At 40.8% G+C, this 24,761-nt stretch overlaps 1 protein-coding gene across 7 annotated transcripts in view; it reads right to left on the bottom strand.

Annotated features, from left to right (window-relative positions):
* Positions 1-24,541, bottom strand: part of GRM1 (glutamate metabotropic receptor 1) — a 183,125-nt gene extending 158,584 nt beyond the window's left edge. For 3 of the 7 annotated variants that reach the window (XM_084513314.1, XM_084513316.1, XM_084513315.1), the window contains exons 1-2: positions 24,300-24,541; positions 22,152-23,037 (exon numbers count right to left, since the gene is read on the bottom strand). In XM_084513314.1, the coding sequence (XP_084369440.1) occupies positions 22,152-22,914 (763 nt within the window). In that variant the 5' untranslated portion in view covers positions 22,915-23,037; positions 24,300-24,541. Of the gene's footprint in view, positions 1-22,151; positions 23,038-24,149; positions 24,172-24,299 lie in introns of those variants that run through there. The other 4 variants (XM_084513318.1, XM_084513317.1, XM_084513312.1 and 1 more) reach the window with 4 other exon arrangements.
* Positions 24,542-24,761: the final 220 nt, after the last annotated feature.

Below are 24,761 nucleotides of genomic sequence, written 5' to 3'. Positions count from 1 at the left end.
AGATGTGGCAGAGCCCCGAGATGGGCTTCAGGCTTGTGTGGCAGCAGCCTGTCAGCCCTGCTGCCCTGTTTCCTGGAGGTGGCTGCCTGTGGGGTGGGTGTCTCAGCTGGACCGCATCTGGTTAATTGGCATGGTGACTCAGCTGAGAGGAAAATGGGGAGAGAAGGAGGGCTTGAGTAGGCGGGTGAACCTGGACAGCAGGTTCCTGGTGGGGATGAGCCTCTGGTGGCTGGTAGAAATGTGAGGAGAGAGGCTGATGCCAAGCACAAGCTGAACACATCCAAGCACAGCAGCTGCTGAGGGCAGGGCAAGCTATTCACGTACCCCTTGCTGCATGTGAGCTCTCCAGGAAGACTGTAATTAACCACTGTCAGGGCCGGCAGTGAGATGGCAGACCGCAAAGCAGATCTGGGCTGTTACAAGCCTCAGCGCTGGCACCTCACTGGCAGCATGAAGCAAGGCTCTGGCAGAGGAGCCAGCTGTCTGTAAAAGCTGACAGGCTGCTTCAGTGCAGCCTCTACAGCTCTCACAGCCGTGGGAATGAGGAGAAATCTGCCTGCAGACATAGTACCCACCTATCTTCTTTCTGGTGAGACTCCTCAGCAAGACCAGGCCATTGCTCTGGCACTGTGAATGAGGGCAGCCCCATATGTGAGGGATATCTTTTACAAGAGTCTCCATCAAGGATGTAAGGGGGCAATGGGGCTTTTCAGGGTGTCATATGTGTCTGCCTTGGTGGAATCAATAAATGTCCATGCAGAGGCTTCTTGTTCTTGTGACAGTGAGTCTGGTGGATCTAATCTGTGCAAGCATGGTACTAAAACACTCCATGTATTTCCATCCAGCAATGAAAGACCTACTTTTAACAAAAAGGAATACAGAATCTCAATGGATGTGCTTCTACAATTGCAAATATTAGAAAATCAGTCCCCAAGGTCCTGACTGGACACCACAGGTATGTGACCCCCAAAAAAATAGACTTCAAACTCTATTTTGACATTGTATAACCCAGCATCATTAACATGCCTCTGGTATAAAATAACATAAATGTTCTGTGACAAGATGTAAGTAACACAGAGTGAAAAGATACCAAATTCCTCAGACACATAGAATGTTTTCAGGCCAGATATCATCTGCCTCTTGTATCTAATCCAAATATAATCGACTAAATTGAAGCTGATACCAAAACACACGTGAGTTCCAAAATAAACAAATTTTTAGTTGCTAATTACACTGGACAATTTTCTTTCTCTTTCTTTCTATCTTTCTCTTTTTTTATTGTTCTTTCTTTGTTAAAAGAACAAAATAAACAACCAGGTTATTTATGACAAAAAGCTCATGAAGGTTTCATAATAGTGATAGATATATGGACAGGCAGAATAAGTCTCAGAGAAAAAAATCATCACTGCAAATTCTGTATACCACTGAAGAGCCACATACACTCCTTTTCTGTTCATTAAAGTATATCCAGCACGAAAGTGAAGACCTGGTAGTCCTTTGTATGAGTCTCACATAACCTCCTCTTCTCCAAAGTAAGCAAGATATTTAAAAAAAGCAAGATATTTAAGTTAGATTTTATGGTTCTTAGTACAGTATCAAGATTTCAACAAGAGAACAAAAGTATGCTTCCCACATTTTATAGAAAGAAGATGATTCTTCGTAACGAAGAGATACACCAGTCACATTCCATTTTGTCTGGCACTGATATGTCCCTTTTATTGATTTTAATTTTTCTCTTTCTTATTACTATTTTTTCATGCAACTGAGTAGTTTGTATGGTTTGCATGCACTTTCCCATTTGAGTAGCTGATCATAATGCAGTGATCCTACAGGGCAATTTTAATTAAATGAGATTTGTCTTAAAGAGGCTGTTTTGAAGAACACTCTCCTATTAGACCTCCTATGATGTTACTCTAAGTATGTGATTCTATATAGAAACAAAACCACAGATGATTGGAATAGGGAAGTTCAGGGCATCTGTGAACCTGTATTATATAAGAGCAGAGACACTCAGGGACTGAGTAAAGCTCATTTTCATACTAAGGAACTATGTAGAAACTGTTTAGCTGTTACATTAGCAGCAGGATTTCTACTGTTTCTAAAATGCTACTATGAATTCCACCATCCATGTCTTCAATAGAAAAGCTAACTGTTTTTATTTAAAATGCAGTCTGAATGCAAATCTTTCTTTATCTTCCTTGAAACTGTTTGGAGCCTCAGAAGGTTATACTGAAATTAGCCACTGCTCATTTCCTTTGGTGCCATCAGGATCCAGTTCAAGACTCTTTCTGGTTGCATAGACGTAAAATATTAACAGCTCTTGATAAACAAAACTATACACAAACTGTGGTCTCAGATTTCAGCATATTTTCTCTATGGATCCAGCTCATAACCCTCTAGGATGCTTACACAGAAGAATAAGGAGATAAGAAAGTCTATCACGTATACAGTGTGCACAACTTCCACAAGCAATGCAAAGCAACTGATTCTATGCTCTTACTCTTCTGTATGGAGAGAGAGGAAATGTGCCCATCAAGAACCATCTGACCCTCACTCTGTCCTTTTGATGCAATGGTTTCTCCTCCATCACCACAACAACCCCACAAAAGAGGGTTTTGATGTGTTTTTGTTGCATTTAAGAGGGTGAGTACAAATGCAGAAGGCTGCTCTTGAAATATCAGCCTGTTGACAGGAATTACTGGCACAACTGTGAGCAAGCTCCTTCCTGCAAAACCTTTGGCAACAATGAATATCAAAATCATGGACAGAATTTGTATAAATACGTATATCTTCTGAACATTTGTTATATTCTTCAGTGGTCTCATCTCCTTTATAACAGTGGTTAGGTTAAGTTTTGTATTTTATGTGTATGAGATTTTCTGTCTAAGATCAGTTTTATCCTTAAAAACATCTCCTGCATTGCTATGGTATTTTCAAAGGAACTACAATCTTATCATATACATCTGTCCAGGTTTTAATATAATCAGAAAAGCATATGGTTATGCATATTAACATATTATGAAAAGGAGATGCTTTAGGCAGACCTCAGTTTTCAGCTTTATAATTTGACTTTTTATATGCCATTGGAAAGCACATTAAATGATACAGTGAGGGACAAAATCTACTCTGTGAAACTGAATTTCTATGGATTTTATTTTCAAAAACAGAGGTTCAAGCAAATGATTGCTGATAAAATTGAGGGTTACTAGTTTGCATAATACCTCTGAGTATTTTTACAATATAGAATAGCAATATTTCTGAGCCATCTTATTGCATCTTCCTTAGCTTACAAAGAAGGCATATCAAACCAATAAGACATGCTAGAAATGAAATGAGGTGATAAATAAAATAAAATAAAATAATAATAATAATAATAATAATAATAATAATAATAAAACAGGATCTGACAAAAAATGTAAACCACTAGACTCTTCTAGAGGTAAATTTAACTTCTTTATTATAGATACTATTTAAAGGTAGTGTTTTTTAAGAAAACACCTGACAGCTTACTTAAATAAATTATTATTAAAAAAAAAAAAAAAAGAAAAGGTAAAACAGGAAGATCATTAATTTACTGAGTTAATATACAGGACTTGATGATCCTTATGGGTCCCTTCCAACTTGGGATATTCTATGATTCTATGATTTTCTGAAATAAATATGTTTTTGCATAGCGGTCTGTAGTGAAAAGAACCATATCTGATGACTCTTTTTCCTTTCTGTCCTCTGCTCACTAAGATCATTACTCATACATTCAGATGTCAGCGGGGAGGGGGAAACATGTTCAGAAAGACAACTGAGTAGCCAAATACTTATTGGAACTAGGACTATCTTTGGTGGTGGCACACTGCTAATACACATGCCCAAAGAGAATCACCTCTCTTCATAAAGGCATTCATTGGTCCCTAACTGGTGCAGTGGCTGTTCATCTTTTTGCCCTGTACTGCTTGCTGAGAGTAGTTGTGTTTGATGCTTTCTTTGGAAACACTTTCAGTTCATAACTATTGGAGATGCTTCATCATAACATCTAAAGAAAATCTCAGGAATGGCAGAACCTTGATCAGGACATGAATCTTTTTGGTATAATGAGTCTTTCTGGGCACTTCTTGGCTGCAGCAGAGATTACAGTTTATCAGTAACCAGCAAAAAAAAAAAAAAACATCATGACTGATAATTAGATCTAAAATACTTTGCTGGAATACCTCTGAAATATCTTGCTGGAACACATCTGCCAAACTTGCTTTCAACCCTGCATCTCAAAGACAGCTGTAACTGAAGTTTTACAAGAAACTGGCTTGCAAGTGTTCCCCTCATAGCAATCTATCTTGTTAAATCTCATCAACATTTATAATAAGATGTTTGTATCTCCAATCAAAGACTCCAACTTGAGACAGAAAAGGCTGTTAACAAAAGTCATGCTTTAAAATGTCACCTCACACATTGCCTAGGAAAAGAGGTTAGACATTTCTATTTTCTCTGGCAACGTTAATCAAATTAATTACTTAATTTTGTGTGTAATCTAAGAAGCTACTGTTTTCACAGCTTTTGTAGGTAGATATCTATCCTATAAAAAATGATAACAAATAAATTAATTTAAGAAAAGAAACCCAAATGTGAATTATATATGTCACTGACATCATAGAGCTAGGAAAAAAAATTAAAGCGTTGCTTCCTGAATTGCATCCACTTTAGTCACATTTTGTTATAGGTGTCAACTCTGTCAGAATATCATCTGTCAAAACGAATTAGTGGAAAATTTAGTACTTCACTTTTAATGAAGAATAAGATTGTAATGCATTTTCAATTTTCCTTCATCCTCTTGTTAGCACTTGATAAATGCTCCTTCTGAAGCACTGCTGTTCTTCTGACATGATGCCTGATCTCTCATCTAGCAAATCTAAAGAAAGTCAGAAGCAGAAAGAATTCTGGATTTCTTAACATTTAATGAGATCTCTGCAAACTATTTTCATCTTGATTACTTAATTTTAAGTAGATTAGTTGCTTTTTTTTCTCCCCTATTAAATAATACCTTTATTTTGAGTGGATAGCCATGTTAGCAGATATTAATGAACAAAAAAAAATATGCAAATAAAAACATCTGAAGCATTTCAGTATGTTCATGTGGGTATATTCAACAGAAAGAAGATGAACTATATTGTCTTTTCTTAATGGGGTGCTGTGAAGAATTTTGATTTAATCACAAAGGACCATTTGCCTTTATTTTTTTTTCCGGGAGTTGTGGTTCATTATAATACTACATGGGGAATAAGCACTTTTCTTTGTGATGTTTACTGTACTTATTATCACTGAGAAACAAAAGATATTTTTCTTCAATGCAACACCCATAGTTTTTTTCACTTAGTGATTGAAGTGGCTCAAATGTTGGCTGGGCAACCTTTCTGGTTGATGCCATGAGACATTTGCCTTCTTCTGGCAAAAAAAGGGGAGGGAAGGTTGGACTTGATGATCCTGAGGTCTCTTCCAACCTAGACAATTCTGTGATTCTGTGGAAGGGAAGGGACGGGAAGGGAAGGGACTTGAAAGGAAGGGACATGGGACGGGACGGGACGGGACGGGACGGGACGGGACGGGACGGGACGGGACGGGACGGGAAGGGAAGGGAAGGGAAGGGAAGGGAAGGGAAGGGAAGGGAAGGGAAGGGAAGGGAAGGGAAGGGAAGGGAAGGGAAGGGAAGGGAAGGGAAGGGAAGGGAAGGGAAGGGAAGGGAAGGGAAGGGAAGGGAAGGGAAGGGAAGGGAAGGGAAGGGAAGGGAAGGGAAGGGAAGGGAAGGGAAGGGAAGGGAAGGGAAGGGGGAATGCTGATAAAGGATTATGATGTTGTGTCACTGCTGGAAGGGACTCTGCAGAACAGGAAGAAGCATTTGGCAAGTTTTTATGTTCTGTATTTTGTGAAAGACACAGACAGTGTATACATACCAAAAGATGATGATGGTGTTGATGGTGATGATGAATAGATAATTTGCTTTGCCAGCTCAGAAGGAAATGAAGTGGAAGCTCCAAAAAGCAGGCATTTTAAGATGCATATGTTCAGATAACTTCTGAAAGAAGAGGCTGATGAATTCTCTGAACTACTAGAAATGACACTCAATAGCTGTTGGAAGTCTTAAAGTGCTAGAGGATTGCAACAAAGGCAGTGTTGTGCAATACTTCAAAAGAAAAAGTGAGTTAACCTGAGTAACTACTGATCTGTCAGCCTGACATCCATTCTGGACAAAATAACTCAGGAGCTGATGTGGAACTTCAGTGATAAAAAATAAAAATAAATAAGAATGGGAACATGATAATGTAAGAGGTGCCAATTTTGTATATGTGGAAACCAGATTTTTCAAATTCGGTTATCTAAAATATCTTTAATCCATGGATTTGCAAGTTTGGCTATTAAAAGTAATAATGCAGGACATCTAACTTTATTTTACATTACATATTTGCTATGGACCTGGAATGATAGGAATCAATGTTGCATGCATAAAATAGATTAAAGTCTGTATGTTAAGTTTCAACATATACTAGCATTGAAGGAACACTCATAGAATGGTTGTCTTTTTATTGTGTCCCACAAGAGTCTGTTCTTAGATTTTACTTGTTAACATTAACCAGTGACCTGGAGGAAAAAAAAAAAAAGTTTAAGCACATTTTCAATAACACTCACAAATTACAAAGATTGGGAGACAAGTTACTAATACATCATGATCTAGGTCATTCATTAAACTAGGCATAACCAAAAAATTATGCAGATAAATACACATACGTATAAACTCTCAGGAACTTAAAATTCTGTACACAAAAGATATTGCATCCCATCATGGGACAAAATTACTGGCTTGGGAATTATAATATATAAGCACTAACCATAATGCTCTGACTAAATATATAGAGAGATAATTGTTTTTGTTGTTGTTGTTGTTGTTGCTTTTGTTTTGTTTTGTTTTGTTTTCATGTATGTAAACAATACAATACTGTAGCAACAGAGAGATCATACTACCTTCATTCTATTTGGCAGCAGTATGACTGCTTCTGCAATAATATCCAGTACTAAAAGATATTGAAAAACTGGTGAAGATTTAATGAGTACCCATCAAGACAATGCAAGAGAGGAAGATGTTACTTAAAGTAAGCTATTCAAGGATTCAATCTCCTCAGATCAAAAGAAGAACACAAAGCATGAAGCAGCTTTTAACTGTAGGTAGAATGAAATTCTAGGACAACATTCCAAGAGAAGCATTGGTATTAAGGATCCTACCAGGCTGGATTTTAAAATGGGTTAAGTATACACACTTCATTATATCATGTGGGAATTCTGTGCAGATGTAGGAATAATTGCATGAGTTTGAGTTGGACTGTATCTTCAAAATCTTCTCAAATGGCACCAAAGCTGGACCTCTGCCTTTACTCTGCATTCCTAAAATATGTATCCTATTTCAAAACACTTGAAGTTCTCAATGCAAATGTAATATGTCCTTAGCTATAACATGTACCTATAACTTGTCAGCACAGTTGTTAACATGAATATCCAGATTACTACATCCAAGATGGGACCTGTTCAATAGAGTGCTCTATGTGGTAAATCCAAATTAAATATTACACTTCTCAGTACTTGACTAGCTACATTCTGTAAGGCTAATGCTATTAACTCTAACAGGTCAGTTTTGAAAGCTTCAGTATGCCAACATTACAAATTCAATGAGGGCTCTGCAGACATAAAAGTTTAAGTCAAGCAGTTCAGAGTTTAGAGCACTCATCAAAGAAGTGGACAATACACTTCACTTTTGACTTTCTCTCAGGAAAGTGACATAATCACTGAAATCACTGAAATGGATATTCCATATTATATTACATGCTATCATGCTCAGCAATAAAAACTGAGGTAGAAGAGGGTTGGGGTCGTTGAATAAGGTAGAAGATGGTTATTGTTTGGAGACTGGTAAGTCATAAGTCTGCCTGCCTGAGGTGGTGAGAAATTTCCTTTGTTTTGCTTGTTTATTTTTGTTTGTTTGTTTGTTCACTTTCTTGCATCTATTAAGTTGTCTTCATCTTGACCCAAGAGTTTTCTCACTTTTTTCCTTGTTATTTTCTCCTCCTGTCCTGTTGGCATGGGATGAAGAGGAGTGAGTGAGTGGCTGTGTGGGTGACTGGTTGCTGTCAAGGGTCAACCCAGCACATGGACCAATGAACACATTAAAACATCTTGCAGAACACAGCAGTGTAATATTTGACAGTAAAGCTTCACAAAATGGTATTCCAGTCTTCTCAGAGGAAAAGATGACCCAGAATCTCCTCCAGTTAGGCTGATCTGAGATAATGTTTCCCTCTCTCCCTAGCTTTTTTTTTTTTTTAAGTACCCCAGAATAAAACAGTTTTAATACTGCAATAATTCATTTTCACTAGTCCAAAGCACTTTTTTGCACAATTAATACATGAATGAATGTATTCACTGGCTCTACAGCAGAGCCAATCACCCTTTCAAAGTGAATTAGGATTAGGGCAAAATGTCCACGTTTTTTTGTTTCTCTTGTATAACTGAGTATACTTGGATCCTTCTTTTCTACCAGATCTATTCCTTAATTAGCAGTGAAGCAGAACTCCTTGATGCATAACTTATATGCTCTGAGTAAAATTACTGTTGTAGAAATTAAGGGTAAAACATCTGTGTTTGCAGGTGTGCATCATCCCCACCCTCTTGTTGATTAAAATGTATGCCTTTGTCTATTGCTGCTCTTGATTACAATATATCAAATACCCTTTCCGTTTATTCTAAGCAACAATGGCCTTTGTCACCACAAAGATAATTAGTAGCAGCATAAAACCAATTTTCCCTGAGACTGAAATTCAAATAGGCATTGCCATGAAGAAATTCTTTGTAAAGATTTACACTTTTTATAATGCAACCCTGGAATACTTCTACATAAAAGGAAGGCAGATTGATGAAATATTGTTTCTATTAGTCAGATATACAGGCCTTCCCTTAGTTCTCCTCTTTTTCCTAGTGTTTTCCCTCATATATATAGGGACGTACATTTGCATTGGAATTGTGTAATAATTATACCCCAAACCATTTCCTACAGAAATCAGTGGCAAATCCATTTGCAACAGTGGAATCAGGTTGAAGCACTTTTTTACTTTTAGTTTAAAATATCTTACGATAATGAGGCTAATTATGATCTAACTGTAATGAAAACTAAACCATTCTCAAATTCTTTGCCTTTGCCTGCCTGAAAACTAAGCTTGTATGTCAGCTCAGATGGATTTTTTTCCCTAGTTAGAAGAAAACATACTTCCCAATGACTAAGGATAGAACATCAATTATGTATGGTTCAGGGATGCTTACACCTGGCTGTTTAAATTAACATAATATGTTTCTTTGTTTATTTTTTTTTATTTTTTTTTTCAATAAAAACCTGGAAAGAAAGAACAATACTGAAGAAGAGAGATTTGTTTTCATAATTCTCTGAAACACAGAATTCTGAGGCCATTTGGTTTCCCTCTAGCCTAACCTACTACACAGACATTAACAAGGTTTCTAAATATTAATTGTATCTATAGAAAGCTTGTCTTTAATGTGAGATAAAGCACCCAGTGCCTAAGCTTATAAAGCGCTGGACACTTCTGTGATATGACCAATCCTCAGAAAACATGTCCTGTAAGTATATGGTTAATTCTTGTCTTCCATAATTCAAGCACTTGGAGTTGAGTCAGTGTTCACATGCCTTTTTGGATCAAGCAAGAGTGTTTTGCACCTTAAAGTTTCTCCCCATAGAGTCAGATGCATTGCTAAATTTCAGTCAATAGCTAATCTCCCATTGACTTCATTAAGGCAGAATCATAGGTCTGAATGTAAATACAGATGTATAGCCAGAATTTTAAAGAGCATTTTATTATTCATATGTCCTCAGGATATGAACTATAAAAAGCAGTGATGTGTCTTAGGATATTTGTGGCACCAGCACATTTCTGCTTCATACTTCACGGGCAACACCATAGCTATGACAAAAGTTGAATACATTTTTTAACATACATTTGGACTCAGTAGAATAGACAGAAGTGGGTACGACAAACTCATTAAGATTTCAAGCATGACTATACTTGAAATTGCCTTGTAAGAGCACATTAAGATGCTCCTTGCATGAAGGGATAGCATCTATAACATGCTACTTACATTCTGGAATAACAGAAGACATAATGCCTATGTATTGTCTGTTAAAATTACAGAACATATTCACAAAATTCACTACGGCATTCCTTTCTAGAAAACCTGCTGGGTAAAAATGTTAATTGTCCTAGCTACCAGTTTCTTGTTTTCATCCATGGTGTTTTGTTTTGCTGTGTTACTTTGCATGTGTTGTCAGATGAATTATATCATTTTAGATTCAATGTGGTGTTTGAATTCATGAGACCATGAGAAAAACGTCACTGCATCCTTTTAGAAAACGTGCTGTTTTTTTCTCTCACAAGGGAAATATTCTGTCATAGGTAAGATAACAGGGCAGTATAAAATTTGCATGAAAACTGAAATTTCCACCAAGCAAACAAAAACAGTAAGAACTAAAGGGCTCTGTAAACTGAGGGTAAAATGTATAACAAAGCACCAATTGCTCGTAAATGAACAAATATTGACTCAAAATAAAGGATGGAAATTGGATCACTGGACTAACTTTGACTAAAAGTGTTGTTTAGTCCTAAATTTATTTTCCCATAGGATCAATATCAACAGCACAGGATTCTTTTAATTTTCCAAGGCAGCTGAGACAATTAGTGAACACATGAATGTTAAGGAACTCTTTAAATTAAATGTTTCTCCTCTCTGCTTACATAATCAGAAGTATCAATAAATGCATAGGATTTAGTGTTAGAAAGAACCATCAGCTCATCATACCTGACCACCTGTATAGCGCCAGCTATACTCTGCGTGAACTGTGCTGTGTCCAGTGATTTGCATTTGAGTAAAACTGGTCTGGAACATCTGCAGCACATTTTGGTTAGACAACATTGAAAGACTGTAAATGTATCATTTTCCTCAGTCATTTGTCACAGTGGTTAATCATCTTCAAAAGTACAAGTGTTTGTCTTGTTTCTAATTGAAGTTGTTCACCTACCAGCGTTTGGCACTTGCTATGCATTTAACCATTAGGATACAGAGCCTTTCATTCCTAGTGGTTTTGTTTGTTTGGAGGAAATTAAACATTTTGGGGGGGTAAAATAGGCTGCTTTTTTTTTTTTTTTTTTTTTTTTTTTTTTTTTTTTGCAAATCAGATAGAATAAATGGTTTTAGTTTCCTGTTATAAGGCATTCTTTCAGCCCTCATATCATTTAGAGAATTTTATCCTTATCTCTTTCCAATATTTAACTTTATTTCTTCCTAAAATATCGATAACAGAACTGAACAGAGAACAGCAAGGTTAATAAAAATAATCCTTACATTGAGGTCAAATTCCCTCTCTCTCAAGAATGATATTAGCTTTTTGAATCTTGAGGTTGTTTTGTCTGATTTTTGATGCAGCTTCTCTGTAACCATACACTGTATTTAAGACTCCTTTCAGAGGCACAATTCTTTTCCTGTGCAAGTGGCACATGTGCCTTAATCCTGCATATGTGGTTGGCATTTGACTGTATTAGCATGTATTTTCTTAGACTGGGCCTAGCTTCCCAAGAGATATGAATCTTTCCTTTTCTCCCCAGTACTTATCTTTCCACAAACTTGTATATCTTATCAGCAATTATGCTTTCTATATCATTGATGAAGACAGCGAGGCATTAGACACTGCTGATCTCTGTGCAATGCAGTTTAAACAACCCCATTTGATGGGGTCACTCTCCACTTACTGAGGTCAATGTGCTAAGTTTTAATTTATGTGATGTCTGTTTTGCTAATATTTCATAGTGTGTTTTTAATCAAAATATCCTGTAACACTAATTCCAAAAATCCAAGATACTCCACCTGCACAGTTACCTTTAGTTACCAAGTCTGCACTTCCATCAAAGAACAAGATCAGGTTGGTGTGATACCTATTTTCTGCAGAGTCACACTGATGGGCTATAATTTAATTATATATATTTTTTGTCATTGGAATCCTGAATCACCATCTTATTATTTTCTGAAGATCACTGTCTTGGTACCCAGAGTTGTCTGGGATAGCTCACTTGAGTTTTGCTTTGGGATTTTTGGCACAACTCAACACTATCCATTTTTGCCTTTTCCGTAATATAATTAAATCAATATTCATTGCCTCTCTCAACTTCATAACATCAGTTTTTGACATCGTTCTCCTTATGCTGCAGACTCACACTTACTACATCCTACCTTTTCACAGGATGCCAACATTGGAGGACATCATTATGGGCATGTTTAGGGATAGATTTAAGAGAACATCAGCCGTCTCTTTCTGAGGTCAGTGACAAATCCAGAAGGAGATCCTGGAAAATCTTCTCATCATTTCCACTTGGGTTGGCAGCCACTTGGGAAGGTGGAAGAAATCTGGTTCTGCACTGGGTGACTGACACTGGTGCTGTCACTTAACATACACAGGCTAAACAGTTGGATGTTGGACTCCTGGACAAATCTGGCAGTGAACAAAGACTGGTTTGACACAGCCAGATATCCACATGAAAGAGAAAGACTAATGCTATATTTACAAGGTAATTCAGTGACACTTGACGACCACGATCCTAGCGTCTTAAAGAGGAAGGGAACAAGAAATGACTAATGAAAAGGCACATGGCTTAGCTGAAGGACCTACTGACTGGTAAGCTGTGGCTGAGTGATACCCAGGCTGCCAAGGCTCCTGCCTGGCTCCTTCCCCTTTTTAAAATCTTGAACACTTTTGTTCCAGCATAGTGATTTGACTGTCCCAGCACAGCACTTCACTTCACATAGACATGGATTTTTTAATCTGATCCTGAATATGAGTTTATGCTCCCAGGGAATTGTGGCCTGGCAAATAAAGGCATTCTCTGAAAGAATATTTTTGGCCCAGGGCTGTAACCCATTCTACCCAGTTCAGTATTAGTGGATTTCAACATTCCAGTCTCTCACATCATCCTACCAGCTTTAGCAATGCTGATAATATAGCATTCCTTTACAGAGCTGTCAATATTTCATTTTTTTGCTGCTCAGGCAAGAGACTGAGATTTATACATGTGGAGCCTGCAGTCAGAGAAATACATTCTCACTAGGAGAATTACCATCTTTCAATATCCAGCACTTAACAAAATCACTACTGTGGCCTACATGCCAAATTTCCTTGCACTCAAGCCTCTCCACCAAGCACCATATGGGTAAGATATATAAATAAGCATGAAATGTTTCCTCAATTCCTCATAATTAATGATAATTATCTTTCATATTCTACTCTACATTGGACCAAACATTCAATGTTCAGTTGAGCCTAGCCAGATGTTTTAAGGAAGTATTTATGAGTATCTATTCAGATTTCCAATGACTGTAACTTCAGCAGTTTTCATGCCTTGTTCTTATTGTTGTTGCCTGGATGAGTTTTGTCTGAAAAAAACGTTTGAGGAATAAGGATGAAAGTTGATAGTCAAACAACTGCAAATTGTGACTACATTTAAGAAAATGAAAGTTTGTCCCACTAACAATATGCAGAGAGAAAGAAGAGTTAAATTCACTGGAGAATTTGTATTTAGAAGTGAACTAGATTCAACCTTCTTCCAGTTGGAAGGAAAAAAAAATATGTATATGAATGTCTTTTAATATCTATGCAAATTCAGTAAATTGTTTGTCTTCACACAGTTTTACACTATGTTCCTTTAACTATGAGATGCTTCTGACTGCAGGATTCACAAGCCCTGGGGATTTTTAGTGCTCTCTGAGGAATGACACTTCCATAACATGAAAAGATAATATATGATAGCGATGTTAAGCCCCATTCAGGATCCACTGAACTCAGATAGAGGACCGTCAGACAACTTCAATGAGCAGTGGATCAAGAGCCCTAAAGCTGCACTTACTCTCTGCACCAGCACAGGACACAATGTATTCTGCTTTGTCTAGCAGAACTGTCAAATGCCTTTCCTTACAACATTTCTATCACATTTCAAAGGGATTTATAAATCATTGTTGTCTGTTAATATAATGCAGATATTCTTTACGTAATTCACTTGTTCAAAAACATTCAACAGAGAATACAAATGGAAATTGTTCAAAACGAGGACCACTGCACTGTATAACAAACATCATGACTTTTCAGTAAAATGAAACATCTGTCACACCAGTTCTTGATAGACACAAGCCATCCAGATAGTGGCAGGTAGCAAGAGGAAAGGACAGCTTGTGATAAACAGTACTTTTCATTAAAAAGCACCCCACATGTCACAAAACACTATTAACACACCCTGGATCTGTATGCAGTACTGCAAAGCTTTAGGTTAGCTAATGGAAAATGAAGGCAAATCTTACATGCTGTGTATTGATTTACTTTTCATGTGTGTGTTGACTCATCTGCTCACTGAACTCACAAAAGAGTAAGCACTTGATTTAGTCTTGAGAAGTATACAAAGCCTTATTAAGACCTAACTATATTAAAAAAAAAAAAAAAAAAAAGTGTAAGTCTGGCTCTATTAATATTTTGAAAGAGCTGTGAGTGAAATAAAAATCAGTTACGGTAGTGTTTGATTGAAAACAAAATAAATTATAAAAAAGGAGAAACCTAATTTCAAGGAAGTTAAAAAGAGAAAAATAAAATACTAAGAAATTACATGGAAAATACTTAGAAATATATAAGAGACTAAGATGTAAGAGGCTAAGAGCACTTTTATAAGCCACCACTCAAAAAAAAAAAAAAAAAAAGTTCTGAAAGGATGAAAAAGCCAGCATGATAGAACAGAAAAGTAAATTTCCTAAAGCTATTAAAATAAAATAAAATAAAATAAAATAAAATAAAATAAAATAAAATAAAATAAAATAAAATAAAATAAAATAAAATAAAATAAAATATAATAAAATAAAATAAAATAAATAAATAAAAAGTGGAATTTGTGTACTAATGAGGAAAAGAGAACAGGGCATACCTTGTCAAACAAAATATAAAACCAAAATAAAACAATATGAAACAATTTTGAGACATAAAGATGTAGAATATAATAATCCACCATTCTGTAAATATTCCAGAAATGGGAAACTTGCCTGATATTCAGTGATAATCAGATATATAAAAAGAGCAGTCATGGAAGATAAAACCATAGCAGAGAAGTTAAATTAATTCTCTGGATCTGCACTGTCTGTGAAGGGGGATAGGATGGTTCTCATAGAAAGGTCATTCCTTTTGTAGACAAGTCTGAACAGTTGTCTCAGAGTGTCAATATTTCATAACAAATCCATAACATGGATTTGACAAATTGCCAATACCAGCTAATTTTCAAAGCAGAATTCTGCTATGATGCATTGCCACCCATTAAACTGGCCTTGATACCAAAACAGATGGCAATGATAAGGTGGAAAAAGTAATTTTATATTTTCACATATCAGCTTTAATTATTTAATGGAATTTATAGAGCATTTATAGGCATGGGGGGTAACAATGAACAACAGACTTGGGACATTTCTGCCCAAAGCTAATTGGTAAGAACCATAACAAAAAATGTATTAATGCATACATAAATAATTTTGCCATATTCAGGAAGAACCGAAACAGCTTTTACAGAGAAAATACGTGCCTCAGAAGATTACTGGTCTCGTTTGCTGGAGCAGATAACCATTGAATGATACAAAAACTATGAAGCACTTGGAATTTAAGAAAGCTTTTGATGAGGTCCCTGACTCTCACAGAAGCAAAGGTAATATAGAATAAGACAGAAGGTGCTGCTATGGATTAATAATTGGCCAACAGATAGGAACAAAACTGTAGGAAATATATTGTGTGTTAACATATGGAGAGTAACGCACATGAGTAAACTCCTGAATATTATGGCCTCTAAAATAGGCTTTACCATTTAAGAGAAAGTCTTTGTGGTAATCTTAAAGTTTTTTCTGATGGCATCTGTTCAGTGCATTGTGGTAGCTAAAAAGGTAATGGAATGCTAGAAGTTTCTCAGGAAAAGTCTGAGACCAATACAAAACATTACTTCATGAGTGAGTTTAACCATGGTGCACCCCTGCCTCAAACACTGCATACAGCTCTGTTGGCTCACACTTCCTATTGAAATTAGAACAGGATAATGATCAGGATTAACAAACTATGATAAATTTTGTACAAATATATGAATGTAATGCAGGCGTTAAGTAACAGGTTTAACTAAATAACAGGAAACACTTGTTCATACAACATATGATTAAGTTATAGAGTTCTCTGTTATGACACTAGGGAGACTGCAATATAAATAGGTGCAAAAAAAAGGATTAGACTAATTCACAAAGGAAAGGTCCATTGGTGGCTGGTAATCTAGTATTTGGGAAGATCCTACAAACAGGAGCTGTGAAAGCGTGCTCTGTGCATGCCCTGCTCCTGCTCCTTTTAATATTCACCCTCTACTGAAGGACCAGTACAGCAGTTTTAATATTTCCCTATGTGTTAACAGAGTCCTCAGCCAATGACAGTTTATTTTTAAATAAACTCTTTTATCTCTTTAAGTTATATATTAATAGTAATAATAATGCAATATCAGATTTGGGAAAAGATCCAGTCTGACAAGTTAGCCAGCAAAACCAATCTGGTGATACACTGGATGGCTTTCATTTGTTGTGCATATCTTCCCACCCACCTTTGGCGTTATTGCTTAGCAAATAGATGGAGGGATGGTTTCCTTCAGTGAAAAACTGTTCTAATTCATGTCCAATCAGTCTCAGGCCTTCCTGATCAGACTGTCAGCACAGGTGTTAATTAGTGTCATGGGTGATGGTGGCTTATGCTGTGAACACCTGCCACACATAAAATATACTGAAATCGCTGGTTTGTTTCATGTGGTCCAGTGAGCACCAGTTATAATGACTTTGACCATTACTTTTCTGGGTTTTGTGTGGCAGGTACAATGCTTCTGGTCTCCAACAGTTACCAACTCACTGGTTCATCAGACCCCTGAAAAATCTTTCTCAATGGGTGACACTACTCCTAGTCATATTACACATCACACAGTTTTTGTTTTTCTGTCTGAGAAACCTAAGAACAAGCACCTTCATATTATGAACTACAGTTCAAAGCAATACTATAGAGGTATTTTTATATGGCCTTTTGAGAAAATACAGTTCATTTTCTTAAAACAATATTCACTGCGACAAGTACCCTGCAGGAGTTTCCAAGAAATGTGGGACATACAAATATGAAAACAAGGAGATAATGAAAAAAAAAAAAAATAGAAGTAAAGCACAAATGAACATATGGTATCTACCGATAAATATGAACTCTAATAATATTGCTAGAAGGCATCGAAGTTAGATGATTCTTCTGAGGTGATTTAACTCATGCAGCTGCCAGTTGTGCAGTTGAAAAGTTCGATTATTTGTGAATTTAGGAGTACTGCAAAGCAATATATTTTCCAGAACAAATTTCTCTTGCTCCTCTATGGCATTTGCCACCTGCAGTAATTTTGTCAACATCAATCAATGTAAACGATTCTCCCAGCACTTTCTAATAAATACAATAAATTTGTCCAATACAGGGAATACTCTAGTCCCCACTTGCTTTTAAATTAATTTCTATCCCCATCAGGACATTTCTCTCTCATTTTTTCCTTATCCTGAAGCTTCTGATGAAGGTAGGTGAAGCAAGTTAAACAGAGAAAGAAATAGATTGGGGTATTCATTTGTGACCACACATCTCAGGCACAGTTCACAACACTTTATGAGGTTTAAGAGAATTTTTATAGCTGTTGATAGAAACACTTGTAAACTCTGAAATTTCAAGCATATGAATTGGAGTTGCTGTTCACTATTGCCTGACCATAATTTTATCAGAAAGTATCAATCAGCCAGTAATGCTATGGAATTAATAATGTACCATTGCTAGGAATAACTGCAAGAACAGCTTGTGAGAAATTAAATACAGCCCTATTATATGAAAATTATTCTTTTGAACCATCTGGTGGATATTGCCCCACTTATCTTTAAACGGGAGTATTATTTTCTATCACGTCTAAAGCTACTTTAGTGAGTCCTACCAAAAGAAATTATTTCCTGTGAAAACTGCAATTAAGTGCAAGGCTTACATCCTGCCATTCTCATTCCAGCATATATGACCATGCATATGAGTTCCCTATATGTTACTACAATGCAGTGTGTGGTAGTCAGATTATCAAAAATCATTACGAAGATGACTAAATACCCTACTGTCTACTTTGAGCTGAACGCCTTTACAGTTGTGCCATCTGTTTCATCATAGTTCATTTCAAGCCTTTTACTCAAGCAAAAGGAACAGCCTTGTAATACATATCTGGCAAATTTGATCATGACCAGAAACATCTCAGTGTTATCAGTAAAATTAATCTATAAATAATAAGAATTTGGTGCAGTTAACTTTAATGGTCCATTTACAAAGATATTTCTACAAAGTCCACATGTCAACCTGCTAGAATTAAAATTTTATTTGTAAAGGGGTATTTGTACACTAAAGTGCAAGAATAGTCAATAAATAGACAATGGTGGTCAAACAGATCTATTCTGCAAATTTGTATTTTGCATTCACAAAATTAAAAAAATCTTACATACATTTTATAAGGCCAACATGTATGCCATGATTGAAACGAAAAGCGAGGCACAGGCACGAAGTATTTCTATTTGTTTCTTCAGAAGTGATCTCCTTGGAAAATGAGATGATAAAAGGACTTCTTACGCCCTCATCTTGCCTGCTTTAAAGGTGATGGAATAAAGGTGAGGGAATTGCTGGAGACTGTGTGCTGGTTACCAGCCAATGTGTAGGCGTCTTGTGGTTTTGGATGGTGGTGTAATGTACCGTAATCTCATAGCTGCTCTCTGCTTTCTGGAGACAGCCCTGCTACCTTCTGTGCATTCAGAGCCACACAGCACGGAGGTGGTGCTCACCATCTCTGCTCAGCATTTCTGGCCTTGTCCCAGGACAGCTGAGGGGCTGTTCTCTGGCCACAGAAGAAGGTAGCCCAGTTCTTCCCAGTTCTACCACATGTAGAACCAGTGGCTGTCCAGTGAGGTGAAAATAATACCTGTCTCTGAAGGTATCTCATGTAGCAAGTAACCCTTAGCAAGAAAGACTCCTTCTGCCCTGATCACACCTGCTATGTGTGAATACAACCTGAATTCAGGAGCACCCCTAGGATTGTGCCTAGCTCCATGCAGGTGCTTTTAATCCCTTTGATTTCCACAGGATGCCTTGGCTTGGCGTTAGACATACACTTATCTGCATTTCTAGATAAGGATGCCTTCCAAGCCTAAGAGCTGAGAAGATGTACCCATGCCAAGAGCTCCAATACTGAATGACCTTTGAAGATTCCTTTAAAAAAAATAGTAGTCTTGGAAATGCCTTGCAGCTACTCTGTCACACAGCCTTCCACAAGCAGACGCACAGATTTCTCACATCATTTCATGACTGCTGCCTACTCTGAAGTAAATGCACTCTCATGATGTGTAACTCTGCTCAGCTGAGATACACAATAACCAAGCATAGTAACTTGACTTTGTTTTTTTCTCCAATGTGGAGCTCTATGTGCCAAGTTTAAATCTAAAAGGAGTTATGTGGGCCTTTGAAAACAGATTTTATTCACTAACTGAGAAGTTTCTAACCAAGTGCAATGTTTATGTATCTTAATAAACAATGGTGAAAAGAAAAAGAAATGGCATGGCATGCCTCCATGCAATGTCATGTAACAGTATGTGGAGATTGTGTATATTGTTAAATGTGGTCACCAATAATGGCATTAACACAAAAAGAATGAACCTTCACGTCAAATGCAAAGAAGGATACTGAGGACTACCTGAAAGACATCATGCTACAGATTGGGTGACTTTACTGTCCTGATTCTCATGGCATGTGTAGGCTCCATGTTAAGAAATGTATGCACCAAATAGTGTGCTATTTATTTCTGACTTTCATTAGAAGCATATTTCTATAGACTAGTGTTGTTCTGGGAATTCGGATAACTCCAGCCAGAGCGTTGGAGCAGAGGAAGGGGACTGGAGGAGTTGAATGGTTCAGACTGCCTGAGAAAGAGCTCATCACCTCTGGGTTATTTCTGTGACCCTGCCCTGGGTCACTGTTGACTGAGGAGCACTGCTGGCTGACACAGGTAGGCAAGTTTGTGGTCTCATTGCATCCCCTTGTGGTTGGGTGGCTACAAGAGCTGAGGATTGTCCACCCCATGAGAATGAGGGACTGAGTGGAGAGACTGGTTGGATGCTCCATGGTACCCTGGAATCCCTCCCAACACATTTTGCAGCCCACCATAAAGACAGTATGGAGGCCTGTGAGTAAATGTGGAGGAGGAATGTTTCCAACTTTATTCCTGTATTTCCGAACATAGCATGGCTGGAGCAGCTCCGATTCAAACAGGCTACTATTCAGAGTGGCTCTGTGTTGTCTGTGAAGCATGAGCCTACCTTTAGCACATCACCAAGCAGCAATCTCACAGTGAATGCACAGAAATTCAGGCAACAGAAATTGAATAATTCACACTGATTTTCATGTGTACTAATTTCACTTCACATGGGGAAAAAAAAAAAAAGAAAAAAAAAAAAAAAAGTCTTTGAAATCCACCCAACAGCAATTGCAACGGGGATTAATGACATCTTCCTGAAAGGAACAAAGAAGTTGAAGTTTATTAAACATATTGCCAGTGGAATCAGTATCTTAACTCTAACAATAAAGGTATGGCAGATACACCTTTTTTTTAAGAGACCAAAAAGAGAGAGAGAGAGAGAGAGAAACTTGAGCTGCATAATCTGCAAAATCTTGATGACACTTCCTAAGAGAAGACTGTTACCTTGTGGGGTAGAACCGATCCACTATCTTCAAAAGTATCACTCTAAATCCTACAAAAATATCTTGCAGCAAGCATTATTCATCACTTGGGAGCTTATTTGTAAAAACAGATATTGAATTAAAATTTTTCACAAGCAATGAATAGAATTGCTACGTATAATGATCTTAAAAAAAAAAAATAATAATGAAGAAATAACTTTCATAATCTATTGTCTTTTCCAAAAGAGAGAAATCCCACTAGTGTTAATGATAGTTACATCTACAGAGAGAGAAAGAGAGAGAAGATCCCTTAAGGCAGATCCTCAGCCAATGTGAATTAGCAAAGCTCCCAGGAAGTGCACTGAAGGGAGATGTGGCAATTTACATCCACAAAGAATTTACCCCTTTGATGTTTATTTTTGACCCTGGCCTGCCACAAGATCTAAACCTATCTGTCAGCAATAGGGAACCTTAACAGCTCATATATGCAACTCTATAGCAGTTCCTTTCCTCATCTGTGACAGGGCAGAAAATGAACTGCAAATGTCAGGTCATTGCTTCCTTCTCTTGCATAGGCTTTTCAGAACTGCTGCACTTCGTCTTTTAAGGGTCCAGTTTAATCCATTTCACCTTTTCATGTTGTATACACAACTCTTAGTGGAGACTCTTATTTATTCATAACAGGGTATGTTCTTAGCACTTCTTACTTTGCCATCTCTGTGAGGATAGAAGGTGTGGAGTCAGCTCAGAAAGCAGAGGAGGAAATCGTTAATCAAACCCAGGAAAGAGACACACTTAGATGAAGCGAATAGGTGCACAACTGCAACAGCAATACCCCAGCTTTGCAGTTTCATACTTAAAAAACAACCTTTTAGGGTGATAGCTGGACTACAGAAATGCCACAGAAAGACATCAGGAGAGCTCGCCTTTCCCCAAAAGACGAATTCCTCACTTTACGTCGGTGCAGCTCGCCTGGCTGCAACCCCCGGGCTCCTTTCCGAGCATCCTCAACCTCGGCGCCCCTCTCGCCGCCCGGAGTGGCCGCGACCTGTTGGGTGCCGGCGGCAGGACGGGGGCAGCGCTGCCGGCGGCTGCTGGGACCCTCGTTTGGGGGTTGCTGGAGCCGCCCCCAGCTCCGGAGCCTCCGATCCCCGGGGACCCTCCCGCGGGCGTGGGGCTGCGCGACCCCGGCTTTCGCCCACTTGGGACCCTGTCTCGCGTGTCTCCCAGAGGGGAGCTGCGGGGGCCGCCCCGTACCTACCTTCCGTGTGGACGGCGGACACGTAGGTCCAGTTGTAGCGCTTGACGATGTCGAGCATGGCCCGGGCTTGCAGCGTGTCGGAGGGGACCACCCGCAGGAAGTACTTGTAGAGGGTTTTGTCGCTCAGGTCGATGCTGGTGGCCGAGTAGGCGATCTGCGGGATGTCGAAGAGCTGCAGCAGGTTCTGCACCTGGATGGCCACCGAGCTGGAGCCCGGACCGATGACCCCCGCGATGGGTTTTTTCAGCCTGCTTTGGGGCTGGGGCTGCGAGTCCGAAAGGCAGCGGCTGCCGCCGTCCCTGTCGTCCCTGATGGAGATGAGGGAGTCCCGTATGAACTCGATGCTCTGCTCCAGGGCCACCGAGGAGTGCCAGCACGAGTCCCGGATCTCGCTGCCCAGGGTGATGTTGGGCAGCAGGACCGGGTCGGCGTTGATCTTATCCAAAGTGTGGAACATGGCTTCCACCCGCTGGATGCCGTACTGCTCGCGGATTTCCCCGCACTTCCTCTCGGGCACTTTCTCGGCCGGGGGCTGGTGGTGGACGGAGAAGAGGGCTCCGATGATGACATCGCCGTCCATGCGGGCCACCGAGCGCTGCGAGGAGGCGGCGGAGAGCAGCGCCCTGCGCCCCGTGCCCCGGGGCAGCACCTCCGCCTCCAGCAGCAGCGCGGGGACGAAGACCAGCAGCACGCCGATCATTTTGTTGCACGACGTCGTCCAGACCCAGGCGACGAATTTCAAGGGCTCCCCTTGCCTGCACATGGTTTAAGGGCGTGTAGGAAATGGCATCCGCTCGCCCCCGCCGGCTCCCGGCTCGCTCCGAGCAGCATCACAGCGAGGTCTCTCTCGCAGCGCCAGGCAGCCGTCAGCCTAGGGACTTCCAACCTGGTGGCACAGAAACGGGGGACAAAACACGCTAGCGGGGGGCGCTCTCAAACCCCAGCCCGGCAGCACATCCTCGCTCCGCCACTCTCCCAGACTCCCGGCTCAACCCGCTTCATCCGAGGCTCCCGGGAGCAACTTTCCGGAGGGAGATGGAAACAAAGCGTGAGCCTATTTCCCTCGGCACGCCATCGGGCACACCAGCATGCGTGGAGCTGAGAGATCCCATTCCTCTTTGCAGCCAAAGCTCCCGTTTCGAGCCCCACCCCCTGCCGGTTCTGCCCCGCTCCCCCCAAGTTCGGAAGTTTCCCCGGGCACCCGGCCTCGCTCGGCCCCGGCGGCAGGAGGCGGCGCTGCCCTCCTCGCCTTGGGGCTCCCCGGAGGGGTCTTTCCCCGGCTCGGGGGGGTCCTCTCCCAGGGGAGACAAGGGGGTGGAAAGAGAGCCGAGGAATCTGCCCCGCCGCCGCCGGGAAATGTCATTTAAAGGTCAGCGGAGGGAAGGAGCGGGAGGGAGCCCCTTTGCAGTTTACCTGAACTTTTCCGTGCGGAAGGGGCGAACCCGTAATGCAGCCGGGGTCACACACACACACACACACGCCATGGGGAGGTTGTGGGGGGGAAATCCATGCTAGTTACTACGGCAACGGCGGGCAAAGTCCCGCTGCGCTTTACCGGCACGCCTGCCTCGCAGCCAGGCTCCGGGCCGGGAGAGGCGGCGAGACCGGCGGCGGCGAGCGGAGACCTCGAGAGGGACGGGCGGCGAGACCGGCACCGGCACCGGGAGCCGGCAGCGGGGAGCGGGGAGCGCGGCCGGGCCGGGTCCCTGTTGCTCGGTGGCGCCGTCAGCACCCGGGACAGCGCCCGGCTCCCGGTGCCCCCGCCCCTGCCCCCGCATCCCGGCCGCGAGCACCCCTGGGTGCTTCCCCCAAACTTCTGCCCCTCTGCTGCCGCGGTCCCCCCGCATGCACCGACACACGGACACCCCGACACACGGACACCCCGACACCCCGACACACGGACATACCGACACACCGACACCCCGACACGCGGACATACCGACACACGGACACCCCGACACCCCGACACACGGACACCCCCGACACCCCGACACACACCCCCCGATGCAGGCAGCCTGTCCGTCCCGGTGCTCGTCCAGCCGGGCGGGCAGCCTCGCTGGGGGGAGGCTTCCCCCGCCTGCAGCCCCCCGCCCGCAGCCCCCCGCCGCAGCCCGGTGCCGGTGCGGGCCGTGCCGGGCCGGGCCGTACCTGTCCCGGTGGGGCGGCCGCTCCCCGGGCGCCCCAAGCAGGCACCGGCGGCTTCCCGGGCGCCCCGAGCTGGCGCGCTGGCGGCGGGGCGACGGCTGTGGGCTGGGCGCTGGTGCCCTCTGTCTTCAGCGCCGCTCCACCGCAAGGAAAAAAACAGGTCATCCCGGGCTCATCCATTATCTCACACGGAAGGCTCAGGCATTTTCTCCCCCTCCTTAATTTCTTCCCCCGTTCGGCTCGCAAGCGAGCAAGGGAGCGTCACCCGGAGCACGCAGCCGCTGCAAGGGGGGGGTCTGTCTCTCCTCCCCCCCCCAGGCTCTTTATTTATTACCCGCTGGCCACAGTTAGCAAGAGCAAAGGCGAGGGACGGGGCCTCGAAGGCGACCCCGACCACGCTCAGGGGACTCGAGATGGCAAAATGTGCCGAGCTTCCTCGCAGGCACGGTTTCGCTATTCAAACAA

This window comes from Aythya ferina (genome assembly GCF_964211825.1).
Source record: "Aythya ferina genome assembly, chromosome: 3".
NCBI lineage: Eukaryota > Metazoa > Chordata > Aves > Anseriformes > Anatidae > Aythya > Aythya ferina.
Note: the sequence above shows the minus strand (reverse complement) of the source record. Positions and strands in the feature narration are given on the sequence as shown.